The sequence below is a fragment of the Cuculus canorus genome, chromosome 3 (genome assembly GCF_017976375.1).
Source record: "Cuculus canorus isolate bCucCan1 chromosome 3, bCucCan1.pri, whole genome shotgun sequence".
NCBI lineage: Eukaryota > Metazoa > Chordata > Aves > Cuculiformes > Cuculidae > Cuculus > Cuculus canorus.
The window spans coordinates 98126085-98142488 of record NC_071403.1 but is presented as its reverse complement, the minus strand read 5'-3'; the positions used below and the strand labels follow the sequence as shown (position 1 = coordinate 98142488).

The 16404-nt window shown below is 37.6% G+C and overlaps 1 protein-coding gene across 5 annotated transcripts in view; it reads right to left on the bottom strand.

The window, feature by feature from the left end:
- Nucleotides 1-16404, bottom strand: part of MTA3 (metastasis associated 1 family member 3) — a 139820-nt gene that overhangs the window by 45893 nt on the left and 77523 nt on the right. For all 5 annotated transcript variants that reach the window (XM_054061333.1, XM_054061329.1, XM_054061330.1 and 2 more), the window contains exons 12-15: nt 14938-15062; nt 13593-13744; nt 12901-13123; nt 3624-3710 (exon numbers count right to left, since the gene is read on the bottom strand). In XM_054061333.1, coding sequence (XP_053917308.1) covers nt 3624-3710; nt 12901-13123; nt 13593-13744; nt 14938-15062 — 587 coding nt within the window. The remainder of the gene's footprint in view (nt 1-3623; nt 3711-12900; nt 13124-13592; nt 13745-14937; nt 15063-16404) is intronic.

Below are 16404 nucleotides of genomic sequence, written 5' to 3'. Positions count from 1 at the left end.
CGTGACAGTCAAACAGTTTCATCAGTATCCAAGGAAAGGAGTAGGGTGGCCACAATGACTTGGCCAGCCTGTACTGGGAACAGCATGCCAGGAGCAGACACCAACAGTTTTCACATTTGAAAAAGACTCTTCTTAATTGTTAATCACTGGTTTGGTCACAGCTTGCAACCTTATTCTTAAATCATGAACACCCTCATCCAAGATGCTTCAAGAGGGTCAAGTTAGAAAGTGCAGAATGGGATAATGCACTGGGCAGGAATAGCACAGAGCTAGAGGACACGTAAATTGCTTCAGGGCAGTCCTGTAGATTTGGGTGTCAAGGCTAGTTTGATGCCCTCGATCTTCTCACCACTTAAATGAGAGCTTTTTACTGCCATTCACTGCAGTACTCATCTGCTTTTTGTAAAAAGAGTTTAAGTACACCGAGCTCCCAGCAGATTTCATGGCATGTCCCATTTTTCATGCTGTAGAGAACAAATGACTGTTTTGCTTTTTTACTTAAATGGGAACAGAGGTGTGCTTAATGAACAGTACTGATTGCTAAAGCAAAACTTTAACTGAAAGCTTTGCACTGTTTGCTGACTTTTGTTGGATTCCAAAATGCTCATTTGGCAATCTTTTTCAGTTTTCTGAAGGAAATTATTAATTTCCAGTTCAGATACCACTAAAATACTATCCTATTTGCCAAAGAGCTTCCATAGCATCCACACTAATCCCAGCAGCTGGATCAACATACAAAAACCCATAAACTCCTGTTGCCTACAGTGTATAGGGGATGTAATTTTATATTTTCGGGATGAGTGAATAGTTGGAGAAGGAAGAATTTCCTTCCTTCGACCTTTTTTCATTCTGGAGGCTGTTAATCCTTTGTTAGTTTAACACAAAGATTGTCATTTCTCTTTCTGCAGTAGAGGAAGGTAGCAACACCAAGGTCTCCTTTTAAGTTCTAGAAAGGAACTTCAACTAAATGGCCAGGACCACTTCTCAGTGGACTGAGTCCTTCCTTGGGGTCTTTACATCGTACACACTCACTCTTTACGTATAGGCTTGCTTCAAATATTTGGATGCTTTAGATAGGCACTTTCTAAGCAGCTGTTTCATCACACCTAAGAGAGGTAATGGGGCATTTCAGGATTTCTATCTAAATTACATTACCCCATCACATTACCGTATTACAGAATAATAGTAATTAGGGATCTTTTAACTCCTGCTGCTATTACTCTTGTTCTATTGCCTAGTACTTCACGGAAAATCTCCTAGCCACTGGCACCTTCTGCTAACTTAGAGAACTAACTATAACAACCAAGCAATCCAAATTATCCCTTTAGCCACAACAACCAACAACCAGTTGGCCAGATTCAGATTGCATGACCATTTCTGAAATAAAAACAAAACAGGGATAAGAAACAGTCATTGAATAACATATTAGGAACACTTTTTATCAGACCAAGTTGCAACCTCAAGCAATTAAAGAGCAATAACAACTCTAAAAATTTCTTCCATTTCAACCAATGCCACTAGGGTAAAACCAAACCAAACCAAATAAAGTTAAGTCTCCCTCTGAGTTGCTTAAATATGCATCCTGGATTCCAGAGGTGCTTAAGCAGTTGCACCTCCCTCTTATCCCCTCAACAGGCATCCCAGCTGGAAATGTTACCTTGTTTTTTAGTAGCTAGGAGTAGGAGGTAATAGAGGGCATTTAAATAGCCAGGGGTTCGCCTTAGGGGGGTGAGCACAGTGATGACTGAAGAGATTACAGGGGATTAGCCCCAACTCTTTGGAGCACAGAGCCCACATTTAACACTTCACCTACTTCACATCTGTAGAATTGGCAGCCAAGAAGCAGAACAGGGGGAAAAAGGAAGCAATGACCCCGGATGTGCAGGGCACTGAAATCCTCTCTGCCTTACCAACAGGGCTGAAAACAGTAGAGCCCTGAGAGACACCATTAACTATATTACAGTAAATGTCTGTGGGAAATGCAAGGAAGAAATTTCAAAAAGAAACCAAATGCTTCCTGTATAAGCTATGAAATAATAGTTACCAATAAATTTTATAGGAAAATAATGTAAGCATTACTTATTCACTGGAACACACAAACATCCCAAATAAAACCACATCATAAACTAAACTAAAAATTCCAACAAGCTAGATGGCAAACAGAAAAACATTTTCTAGCCCTCCTTATACAGCTAATTCAGACACATGTCCATGCTACACTGGGTACACTTTATATCCCTACAACACATATTATTCACCTTCAGCTGTAGTGAGATACATTCACTTCTCATACAGTTAAATGCCAAGTAGACTCTATGAATACCTGGGGGATTTTAGCACTTGATCTTCTACAAACCCCTCACCTAAGCCTACAGACAGGATCCAGAGGTATCAAGGGGGCTGTGCGCTGTCTCAATAACATGGCACTAAACCCATGCAATATCTTCCAAGATTACACATGCTGCCATTTCTTCTTTTGGCTGCACAAAAAGGGTCAGCCAGATGAACCATCCATCTCCTGCTGGATTGTTCCCTCACAATCACAGCTCCACCAAGTCGATCAAAGCAGTCCTCATTCATTTGAATGACAACATGCACAACACACACAGCTGGGATGCCTGCAGGAAAGTTATCACTGGCTTTTTTTTTTTCGTAAACTCTGGGGCAGGAGGAATCAAAATTCAGGAAGAGTGGACATTAATTCTTCACTATCCAGTTTTCTGAAGTTTAGATTTTGTTAAAATTGATGTCCTCGAAGAACAGTTGTAATTACATTAACAGCTGATTTCTATTTCTATTATTGTTTTTTATATATATAGTCTATATTATTATGTTATTATTTACATTGTTCTAGCACAAAAAAAAAACATTGATTGACATTTTGAGCAAAATATAGACTGAGTTCCACTCTCAGCTTCATTTCTGTAGAATGGGATTAATATACTACAGAATTATTCCCTGCTTCTCTGATCAGTGGATTGATTTCTACATTCCAGGATTAATGAAAACCTTCTGGGGTATCTCAACTCTTACATGACTGTGTAAATATTTAGTAGTCAGTGGCGGTTCCTTGCAAAGAGGTTGATTTTCACTTTTTTAATAAGGAATCATAATTACTAGAATTTCTCCTCTATAACCTTACCCAAGTTCATTGTCCTCTTGGCTGTGATCCCAGTACAGATTTCATTGCACCTTCTAGAATTATGCCATCAAATTAAAAGATCAGTGTCTTAGTATGGCTGAGGTTTCCTCCTTTTAAATACAGAGGGGTATTACAAGTGCATTCGAGAAGCACCATAGACCTGAACTGAGCATACTGAGGATCTGCCCTTTAAGTACTTATTTTTGAATTTAGGCTACCAGACTACTTTTCACATTCTGGATCACATCAGGCTTCAGGGGCAATTTAAAGCAGTATCAGAAGGCCTTCTGTCCACATCCTGCGAGTTCAATCATGCAGTTTCACATCTGATAGCAGACCAGAATTTTTATTAATTTATTAACTTTATAATTTTCTTGTTACTAAAAACATAAATCTCTCATTCTATGTATATAGGGTTTTTAGGTATTTGTACACACCAAATGTTCATTTGGTTTGTTATTCTCTGGAGGCAGATACGCACCTAAATACCCAATGATACATGACAGTGGTTTTCTGGTGCTTTTTATCTTCAGAGGATTTCCAGCAAGTTCACAATGCCGATCTGCATCTGAGAATTTTAAAGAATAAAACTCAGTTTAAATATTTTACCAGTACAAATACAACTAGGACATACCAGTTTCTGATTTGCATTTTTACCATAATTTTTTTTCTTTTAGTACATGTTTTTCTTCTTTTAACAACACTAATAATGATGGATATTTAAAGGCAGACCATGACCTTATTCATGCAGGTTGTTATGACTTTTTCCTTTAACATTTTTAAAAGTTAATGCAAGTTCTAACGCAATTTGATTGCATTTTTTTTTTTTGCTTACAAAGTCGTTCTGGAGACAGTCAGCTAGGCAAATGAAACACAGATGAAAACATAAGTACTAAAATAAAAGCAGCTCTGGCTATTCAAAATAATTTACATTGAATTCTTCATTGTTAAAAATATAAGCTTGTCTGGCTTGTAAATGGGGTAAGATTTTAAATTGGGACTTTTGATTTCTGTCATGTCTTACTCACATGGTATGGCGACCAATATAATTCTTAGTAAGTAAAACAGAACACAGAGGCTACCATGGCAAGATGAAGCTTTAAAAAAACCAAACAACCAACCAAAAAAAAAAAAAAATCAAAATCAAAGCTCTCAAAGATTGTAACTTTCTGCATAGTAAATGAAAACAAACAGTTCAGTAACTACTTAAATTTGATGCTACAACTATGAACTCACACCTTTATAGGCACTGCAAATATACAAGAGAATCTGTCTAAATACCCCAAATACAGAATTGTTACTATGAAGAGGTTCACACTTCGACAGCGGAGTCAATCAACCTAAGGCAAAAATTTACGGGACAGAAGGTTTCAGTAAATACTTTCAAGACTACTGGAATTGTATTATCTTTTTTTAAGCTACTCAGAATGACTGGGTTATCTGCCTTCCAAAAGAATGTAAGGAATCCCCATATAGGGCTGCAAGTACCCCTAAAGCATAGGTATTATATTTTGTATAGAATTGCATTCATGTTGTGTACATCTAGAATTCTCTCACAAGGAATTACTTCCCAAACATACATACCTACACATACACCTTTCTCTGTAAGGTTTGACATATGTTTGTGCAGATCTGCATTTTCTAACAAGCTTCAGAGGAGCTAGGTATTACAAATAGATTATAATAATAATTGTAATTCCTTGTCTCCACCTTGTGTTTTACCAAAATATTCCCGTTTGCTTCACTCCAGCACAAGAGATAGAGTACATATGAGTCACAGGAACAGAATAAGACATTATAGATAAAACATTTTACAATCTCTTGATATATTCTATCTAGCTCTGTGCAAAACCCATGCAGGTCACGAAACCACAGCCATGACCGAAGCAGGTATTTCAACATGTTCACAGGTGTTTTCAATGCTGCAGAAAATGCACAACTTATTTTGATATACTAGGAAATCTACTTGAAATTCTGGAAATGCTAGCTGGTATCTGGGCAGTCGAAAGGTTCCAGAGCCCTAATACTGAATACATGGAGTACTTTCTTATTTTATCTTAATAACAAAATACACTGTTCTCAGTGGGGAAAAAAAAAATGCACTGAACCTGGTGTCTGGAATATTTTTAATATTCCACAAGTCTTGAAATATTTTAAGTGACAGAGTAGAATGATGTGTCTCCACTGTCTCCCTTAGTAAAATAAGCACAGACTATACAGTAAGTATTTTAGAGTTACTTTGGGAACTGCAAAGCACCGCCTAAGAAGTAATTACCAAGAAAATTTTCCATCTACATCTCTTCACTGTAAAAAAAGAGTCATTGTATCATGGTGAGATATTAATGCGCTGACTAAGAATACAGACTGCAATTAGAGCACAATTTCTATGCTTAAGGCAAAGCATGTTCACCGAACATACTGAGTGGGTATTCCATAATACCTATCTATCAGAACAGTTAAATATGTTTAACAGCAGCGAACTTTAATCCACAATATGGTATGCCCATAAAAAGTACAATAAGTTTATTATCTTTATGCACTACGTACAGAAAAACACAGAAGTTGGATTGTGTGTCAATCTCAAGTGAAAAAACATAGAATAAAATTTAGGTAGGAAGCTGTCAAAAACAAAAGTAAAAACAGCTTGTAAAAAAAAATATGGGCTTCCACATTAACAGTAATACTCTTAGTAAGACCAGTGACATAGTGGAAGCTATGAAAAAAATATATTTTTAAAAAAGAGTATTATATTTGATAGCGTATTTCTTCAAACATATCAAAAGCAGAAAGCATGTGAGTGTCTGTAGAAACAGGAGATGATGAAGGTGTGAGGAAAACCTACAAGAAAGATAAAGGCATGGCAGAAAAGCTGAAGTATTCTTTGCATCAGTGTTCACTGCAGAAAAACTTAAAGAAGCTCACTTCCATAATCCTTTTAAGAGGAAAGTATGAGAACTGTGTCAGATCAAAGTATCCATCGGAAATAATTTCAAACCAAACTGGATCATGAATAAAAGCATATTACCAGGACAAGTTGGAATTCATCCAAACAGAAACTACTGAGCATGTACACCACTAGTGTTTAACTTATACTTAAACTAGTTTTGTTCAAGAGAACAAAACTGCAGCAAATGTGGCAGCATTCTTCAGTAAGCACGTCTGCAGACTAACAAAAGAGCTGAGCTATTAATAGAGGGCTATAGTTAAATATGGAAATATGAAGGAAGCCAACAAATACCTTGTGAAGGGAAAACACATATAATGTGTTCACATTATTCAGTGGTGTGTCCCTGCAACAAGAAGGATGACTGCCTACTGGGCCTTACCAGAACACCTACAGTCAGCAGGGTGAGAGAGGTTAACCCTTCCCCTCGGCCCCTGGGAAACCATGTCCTGAGTTCTAGGATCCCCACTACCAAAAGGTACAGACATACTGGAGCATATCCAGCTACTGGAGAGTCACCAAGCCTGTTGGGGCATGGATATAAGGAAACGATTATTTGCTGTGAGGCTGAACACTAGAATAGGTGCCCAGAGAAGGCATGGAGTCTCCATCCTCGGAGATAAACAAATCTCACCTGGACAAAAGGCCCATGAGCATACAAACTTCATGGAAAGGGTGGGAACCGAGACCTCCAGAGGTCCCTTCCTACCTACATGTCCTGTAAACCAGTGGTTGCAAGTGTCACAAAACTGTTGGGATCCTCTGAAGGAATCCCGACAAGTATGGAGGTAGCTCCTCTAGCATCCAACTTGGCATTTCAATTAGCTTTTAACAAACTTTAATTAGTTGGGTCTTTTTAACAAAAAAAAAAAAAAAGACAGTTGCTGTATAGCTGTCACAGGGGAAGAGAGAAGGGTTTTTAAGGAACTGTCACCGATTAATACCAATTGCCTATGCAATCCCCAAAGGATCTGTGCTATTCAACATATAAAAGATCAGGAAGAGAGGTGGTTAAGGAGTTAAAGTTTCCTGATAAGAAATCACTGAGCGTAATCAAAGCTAAAATTGATTGCAAAGGATATCAGCAGGATCAAGGATAAATTTAAATTAATTCTTAAGGGGTAAAATGACTGTATCACACAGATATAATGACAGGTGCTAAACCACCACTACTCAGGAAATAATTCAGAGTCAGTATCAGCAGCTTTCCAAAAACATCTAGACAATATTCAGAAGTATTAAAAGAAATGACAGTATTAGAAATAATGATGATAGGATGAAAAAGCAAAATAGAAAACATAATGTAACCCTCTCTAAAAACATGGGAAGGTTGTGTCTTGAAGTGCATGTAATTTGGGACACTAAAACATATACAGCACAATTAGGAAAAACTACAGGGAACAACATTATGAACCACAGCGTGAAATTGATTCTCTAAAGGTTTGAGAACAAATTCTTAACCTAGAAAAGTGATGACTGCTGTACATATGACAGAAGTCAACAAAATCAGGAATGCTGTGCAGAAGATGATGGAGAATTAGGTTTGTTCTTTTAGTTTTGAAAAGAGTTTTAATTCTTTTTTTTTTTTTTAGATTTGTATAGATTTGTAGGTCTCTGAAGCCTAGAGACTCTCACTGGGGAGTTAATTTCTCTTTAATATTCCATCATATCTTTACCAAAATTCAGATTATCTTATGAATCTACTGTGCTCTGCGTATTCCTTGAATTCTGTTTTTAGAAACTTGGCAAAAATACCAGTGTGTTCTTCTAATTATTTTACTGGTTACTAAAGTCTGGCACAAATTATATTAATAGATAATGGTAGAGAAAATACTTTCATCCTCAATGCAGCCAGACGATCTTCCAAAGCTATAAAAATCAAGAATATAAAAGTTATTTCTGACTCAATACCTCCAAATCCTACTCACTTCAGATGAACAGATAGTTTTATGCCAGTAAAGCATAGGCTCATGCTTACAAAGACAAATCAGTAACAAGAACTTTGCATATTCTACTTAATTTTTACTTCTTTCACTTTATAAAACCAGATTGTAATAAGCAAGTACTGTGTACCAAACTTGTTATTATATCTGCAGATTTAAAGGTATATTAAGTTTTGATCACGAACAGTACACCTATTTCGAGATAAATATATATTCCTTTCCACTGAAAACATTTTGACAGTCATGTCTACACAGACAGAGTGTAGTTACCAAAATATAACTACTATAATTGATATATATATTTATAATGATAAAACTATATCCGAACAGGAAAAAAAAATCCCCATAAAACTTCCTGTGCTAAAGTAACACGGTTCACAGACACACAGCTCAATATCAACGTGCTTGTAAGCTGGAGACAGACCTAATCTTGTCAGAGACTGTCTGGAAAAGAATGCCCACTTTAGTTTCTTCTCATTAAGAGGCCTTCCATAGCTAGGATAATTTTGCTTAACTTTCAAAAAGAACCCTGCAATATTTTCAAACTGAAAAGAAGGTATTTTGCAAAATATAGAGCATGGGAACTTCCTCTTACTAAAACAGGTTACTAGTTCTAGATATGCTTGAAATTCCATCAGACAAGGTTACTGTCAACAACTACAGCAAGTCTATTATCTTCAAGCAGAACAAAGCCTGAGATTTGCTCAGTGGGTTGTGCTCCTGGCAGGAGATCCATGCCTTCTCAACCTCCTGGTGATCAACCCTAGATTGAACTGTGACGTAAATGCAATATCTCCAGTACCTCCTGCTGGCATCAGAGCAGAGATCGTGCTATACAGTTCACACATGAGAAAAATCTATTTCCCTGGACTAACTGAAGGAACAAAGAACATAGAATGTGATCTTGTTTTCTGCCAGTGACGTGGGTGGAAAGCAGATGATGTGGGTGGAATTACAATGATAAAACAATGCTCTGTCTGAAATTCGGTTTCACCTAAAAGATGTTGGGCCTGTGAATAGTATTCTCACAGGCTTCCACGCCCCTCTAAAACAAAAGGTATTTGCAGATGAGTTCAGGTGGACTGCAAAAATCAATTTATTTTATGAGCAAGCTCTGACTGGCTTTTTTACGCTTTTCTTCTCAGAACTGGGAATTAGTTTCAATTACAGCCTGGCACTTCAACAAATTGCATGTGACTAAGAAGGCATAAAACCTGGTACGCTGCTGGGTTAAGTGTCCTACCATCCTTCTGTCTTTAGATTTTATGGTTTCACCTGCTGCAACACAGTTGTGAAATACAGATATGTTTTAAAACACTAGTTTGGCACACACCGAGAATCAGGCAAGTCTGACAAAGCATCTAAGAAATCATGAGATTCAAGTTTCAGCGCACCAACAGTGAAAACATATTTCAAATTAGTTCTTGCATCTCCTAACCACCTCATGCTGTATCACATCATGGATGACCTGCTACTCTGGCCAGGTTGTTGTTGTTGTTATTATTATTATTATCATCATCATCATCATCATCTAAGCACAACTGTAACTTTTTTAACACCAACACAGACTTTCATTCAATATTGTAATTACTCAGTGGTATTCAACATATGAAATCATTACTGTTAATGAAATATATAATTTAGAAATTTTAAAAAATTAAAATTACTTGCATCAAGCTATCCTTTGAAAAGGACTCACGGCATTCAGGAAGAGAGAGACGATTTAGTTATAACATCAAAATCTCCAGAGTGTACTGAACACAGGTCACTAGATAGAAGTATAGGAACAAAACTAAAAAACCATTTTTTTAGGTTTTTTTACTTACTAGGCTTTACTAGAGTAAGAATATGACAATGCAGGTAAGAACACAGTACAATTCCACAGAGACAGATAATGCCAGAAATAGAATATGTGTGGTGTGTGTATATATGTGTGTGTGTACATACAGAAACATGAGTGAAATTAATTAAATAAGGTATCATCTCGTTAACGCTATTATAAAACATTCTGAATGCTGTGTTCACAAAGCATTGCCAACTGTGACTTTTCCTTTTTAATCTCTGTTAGGTCTAATCAGGAAACTTAATTATTCAAAAAGACATAATTTTAAGGTTCAAATTTTCTTTAAGCAAAAATAACAACGAAAGACAGAGACCACAGGAAACAAAAAATCTTTCTGCTCTTGACGTTAATCTGATGTGGCACTTTTTCGTTCAAAGGAACAAAGAGAAAGCATTCACAACACTGCAAATCTGATATCAGAATGACTATTTCCTGCCAAAAAGCTCAGCTTTTCATTCCTTTGTTTTGAAGTGTGTAAAACACTTGGTCTAGTATTAAGATTAACAGTTAAATGAAACACATTTTTTCTTCTATTTTTTTCTCTTCCTTAAACAAAAGCTTCATGTTCTTTCAAACTGAGTTATTGCAGTGAGTGAGAAGGAATCACAGAATAATAGAATCATAGAATCACTACGTTGGAAGGGACCTACTGGGTCATCGAGTCCAACCATTCTTAACACTCCCTAAAACCATGCCCCTCAGCACCTCATCCACCCGTCCCTTAAACACCTCCAGAGATGGTGACTCAACCACCTCCCTGGGCAGCCTCTGCCGGTGCCCAATGACCCCTTCCGTGAAAAATTGTTTCCTGATGTCCAGCCTGAACCTCCCTTGGCGGAGCTTGAGGCCATTGCCCCTTGTCCTGTCCCGTCACTTGGGAGAAAAGGCCAGCTCCCTCCTCTCCACAACCTTCTTTCAGGTAGTTGTATGGTAAGGTCTCCCCTCGGCCTCCCCTTCTCCAGGCTAAAAAACCCCAGCTCTCAGCTGCTTCTCATAAGACTTGTTCTCCAGCCCCCTCACCAGCTTCTTTGCTCTTCTTTGGACACAATCCAGAGCCTCAACATCCTTCTTGTGGTGAGGGGCCCAGAACTGAACACAGTACTCAAGGTGCGGTCTCACTAGTGCCAAGTACAGAGGGAGAATCACCTCCCTGGACCTGCTGGTCACACCGTTTCTGATACAAGCCAAGATGCCATTGGCCTTCTTGACGACCTGGGCACACTGCTGGCTCATGTTCAGTCAGCTGTCAACCAACACCCCCAGGTCCTTCTCCTCCAGGCAGCTTTCTAGCCAGACTTCTCCCAGTCTGTAGCACTGCATAGGGTTGTTATCCCCCAAGTGCAGGACCCAGCCTTTTGCCTTGTTAAACCTCATGCCATTGGCCTCAGCCCAGTAGTCCAGCCTGTTCAGATCCCTTCGCAGAGTCTCCCTACCCTCCATCAGATCCACGCTTCCACCCAGCTTAGTATCATCTGCAAACTTGCTAAGGGTGCACTCAATGCCTTCATCCAGGTCATTTATAAAGACATTGATAAAGACACTGAGCATTGATAAAGACATTGAATAGTGATACGGATAAATAGATTCAAGGTTGAAGTGAACTTCTAAAACATTTTCCTCCATGATTCAGCAGAAACCAGTACCAATTACACAAAAAAAGGTACAGTGCTGTCCACTCAAGAAAATAATTCTTATTTTGTATTAAGGACTGAAACTATAATCCTTGTCCAGCCTTAGACACACTTCTTCCAATAAATACAACCCATTTTATTCACACAATGGACATAAAGTCTCCTGAAATTCGAAAGCTGCTTCTGACTTGCCTAGCTTTTAAAGAAGAAAGAAAATGGCCAACAAGACAACTAAATAAATAAGGCAAGGGCAATGAACAGAGATATTCACCAAGTTCTGGATGACTGCAGAAGTAGGTGAAACGTTTGCATATGAAGGGTGGCTGATGTTGAAGTACTAAGGGAAAAACAACTGCTCAAAAGCAGATTTTAAGCCTCCATGGAGTAAATTTCTTATAATTAGCATTGATATCACTGGCAACCCAGTTGAGTATGCCGGGAAAAAAGATAGCATTAATCTAGTAAATGTCATTGTAAAACCAACACGTAATAGTCTAAAAAGGTCTCTTCAATTCTAATACAATTGGCAGTATGATGAGCTAGCATGGCTCATCTTGGAATACCAAGCATCTGCTCTGAGAACGGCATCTGTGGAAGACTGGGAAACATAACCAAACAGCATGAGCAGTAAAACAATGGGCTCAGTGCAGATAGAAAACTTACTGAAATATTGTGACTTTGCAGCAGAACTTACACACATATGCTTATAAAGAGACTTCCTGTTGCTATCTGCAACAACTCATAACCTTTTCTCATACTACCAGAGAATTTACCCATTCTTTATATCTTGGCTATAAAAAGAGGTAGCCTAATATAGAATTTTATTTAAAACTATAATTTAAAACAAGAACAGAAAAAAAAGATGCAACTATGACGAAATAATAAACATGGCTCCGCACATCATTTGATCACTACAATAATGAAAGGCTCTGTTACAGGCCAGATTAAATCCTTACGCAACCTCAGCTTCTTATTCCTTGACCAAACCCACTGAGGAAAAGTAAAACACGTATAGATCTATGCCTTCTGCTCAGTGAATGAATAAACAAATAATATAAAAGCAAAATTCTTTTACACTGCCTATTAGGAAGCATAGCTTTTATGTCATGGTATTGATTTCCTCTCCCTGCTTCCAATTTTTTTTAATGACACTTTTTTAACTGAATGAGGTAACAGTTATCCCCATTTTAATTCATTTGAATTGTTTCCCAAGCCTGAAATCTGTTCAAGGCAGCCAGACTTTATCCAATGTGTTGGTGATATGCTGAACAAATGAAAAAATGAAAAGCAAAAGCGTACAGACCAGAAATGTTTATTGAAAAAGAAAATAAAATTAAAAGACAAAAAATGGGTGGGAAGCACAGCACACAGAACTAAGAATTAAAAAAACATCTTACATTCTGCCTTAATGGCAGCACAGTTAATAGGGACAAAGGGACGTCTTGCTGCCTGCCGCAGCCGGAGGGTGTTTTTGCAGACCTGACGGGCCAGTTTTGTCCAACACGTTGTGTGAAGAAAGAAAGCTTGACGTGTTTTCACTGCCGACTTTGGACTTCCAGTGTTACGAACTGGAGTCCCCTGTGTGGCCTGCCGGGACATGTGAGTTCTAACATGGGGTTCCTACAAAAACAAATAAAAAAATCGTAACACATATTTCTGAATAACAGCATTAAAAAAATCCACAATAAAATAATATTTATAAGCACTACATAAAAAAGCTTGGGCTTAGGTATGAAGCTATAAAATACAGCGAACTCTATTATGTGGATACATAATGCCAGGCTAGATGAGATATTGTGTAGTCTCGTAAACCTTTCATAGATAAAACACGATTTGACAGACATGATGACATTTGTCCCTCAAAAATGCATGAAGTGGATATTTATTTATCTAAGTCTTGGTCAAATAAACACATGGCTGGACCTGCAAACTGTTCAGTTCTATTTAAGACAGGAAAAGGATTAATAGAGTTTTGCAACACCGAAGTTGAACATGTACATAAAACCCGATTCCATTAAATAATCAAATCAGAGCAGTTTTGTGAAAGCACCCTGTTTTGATTTAGGGAAATTCATCTATGCAGTCCTACCTCTGTAGGTTGGCTGGAAGACAGTTTATCTTCATCTGTCTGTGTGGGCATTTTCAGGCCACCATATTTCTTCCAATAAATCCAACAAGATGCACACAATCTACATTGCATATTAGGAGGACCCCAAGAATACCACTGGTGAGACTGTGGAGCTAAGGAGGAGAAAACACACGTAAACTGGTGCATGTTACATTCAATAACAAATCCAAATGCTGTAATAGGTAGCTTTACGTGGCCATAATATAAGGCATTACATGGATAAATATTTCATACTTTTGATACAGAGAAAATAAGAATTCAATTTTTAGTAGATTTATTTTTAGAAAACCACCCCAGAAGCCAACTTCAAATGGAAATTACCAAAATGCTTCCCTATTTGATTTCAAACCAGAGACACTGTATTGGAAAGAAGAGACTTCTTTCCAGGGGACTAACAAAAAAAAAAAAACCAACCCAGCAGTCCTATAAATCCTCCACTATTTCTAATCTTATGCTCCTCTGCTCAAGTCATGCAAAATGAGCACTTATTAATCAATATCCATACAAGAAAAGGACAAGCCCATCTCCCACTGACCTCGGAGATGCATATATACCCTACTATTGTGTTCCTATTGACTCAGCAGGAAACACTAATTTAACCTTTCTTCTTTTCTTTTTGTAATCTTTCACAACAAAATTATTCTTTAAAAAATGCAATTTGGAAAAACAAAGCATATAATTGAAATTTTCTATATACAAAATATGGCCTTAATTTAATTGGTGTTTAAGAGAGAGGCAGCCATAGCAAAGGTATGTGAAGAACTCTCATAGAGTGGACCTTTTCAATTCTTTCCATTCCTGGATTTATAATATCTATTCTTATATAACCTACGCTGAAGGCTGCTGTTTCAAGAAGTCCAACAAGGACTACCAGAAACACACAAAATACTAGGAAAAGCCGAACATGTCTATCTCTCACACTTCAATAATGGGGAGGGGGAGATGATCCAAACTGAAAAAAAACAACTCAAAAACTCTGCAGCCATATAGGAGAAACAAAAATAAATTTGAATCTAGTATTCTGAAGATAAAGGAATAATAACAGTGCCATCATATTAATCATATTACACTACTTTATCTTTCTGTTCCTTCTGAATTGTTAAAAAAATTACAAAATAGATTCTAACACGGGTATCTAATCAATATCCTGAAGGCAGCTCTAACTTAAAGGTTATTTCTGCCACATGAGTCACTGAAAATTATGCTCTGTAGCATTCTAACAAAAGTACCTACCCATGTTTTTAAAAAGCATGTGAAGATTAGCCAAAACTCCTGAGTTATTAAAAAAAATAATAAATTTACTTACTATAGCAGCTTTCACAAGCCCGACCTACTAGTGAGGCCTGTGCCTGATAAGAGGCTCCCATTGCTCCATTGACTGCAGCAGGTTTCCCATTGTTGCTGGATATTTGATTAGGATTTGGTTTATTGCTTAAAATTAAAAAAAAAAAAAAAAAAGAAAATAATAGCCAGTTAAAAAAAAAGAAAAAATAGCCAGTTAGTCAAAAAACAATCTAATTCTGGAATTATGATGTGAAGTGACAACATCTGCAAAATCTGCTCTAAACAACTCATTTTTATACTCCTCTAGTAATTTCAGCATGATAAGAGATTTGCCACGTAAGAGACCAAGTGCCAGAGTCAAGTATTAACAAAAGCCTGACACAACACAGAATTTAATAACGGAGTTCCAGTCAACAGATAAAGCTTTACAAAGGTGAGGCTGGACTTTGGGTGAAGTGCCTATAATACTACAAAGCTGCCCACTCTAGAAAGGGGTCTACTGCCTCCTGTCTCAAGCAGAAGTACATATCTTTCCACCAAGTGCAGTAAATGTGAACGTCCTATAACTCTGACAAAGCTTGCCCTTATAATATCAGGCAATATAATATCAGGGTTCTGTCCTAAACTACTTTCTCTCTGAGAAGGCTGAAGAATTGTTTTTGGATTTTTGTTGTTGTATTATTATGTTATTATTGTGATTATTTTAACTACTAATACTTGACTGAAATAGAACTTTACATGTCAGTCAATTCAGAAAGAATTACTACCCTTGGTGCAATACAATATTTCCAAGGCTCCAAGTTTGTGGATGTTAGCTACACTTTTGAGAAGCTACACTCTCAACACAACACAAGGCTGGATACATTGACTCTTAAGACAATTATTCATTATCTTGCATAGCATAAAATATATTAAAAAGTAGTTAAACTGACAAATTGAAGAAATCTTTGCTGTTTTAAGTCCCTGCTCCAAATCACAGAATGGTCTGAGTTGGAAGGGACCTTTAAAGATCATCTAGTTCCAATCCCCTGCCATGGGCAGGGACACCTCCCACCAGATCAGGCTGCCTGAGGCTCCATCCAGCCTGGCCTTGAACACCTCCACGGATGGGGCACTCACAACTTCCCTGGCCAACCAGTGCCAGCACCTCACCACCCTCATCGTGAAGAATTTCCTCATATCTAGTCTAAATCTACCCCTCTCCAATTTATAGCCATTACAAATGCCAGCATGCTTGTCTCCTGCATTCTCTTTTTTCACTATATCCAGTCAAGAGACACTTTTACGATTTCCAGATACTCTTTTAACAAAAGTACCTTGGCCACAAGGCACAAGAAGAAGGATTGAGAGACAATTAAGTGTCCCACGTTATGATCTGTTGCTTAGTTACCTTCCAGAGAAACCATGAATTAAAGGGGACTCTGATACTGAGGACAGAACCTTGCTTTTACAGGCATTACCTTATGGTCAAGTTCAAAAACCTATTCAG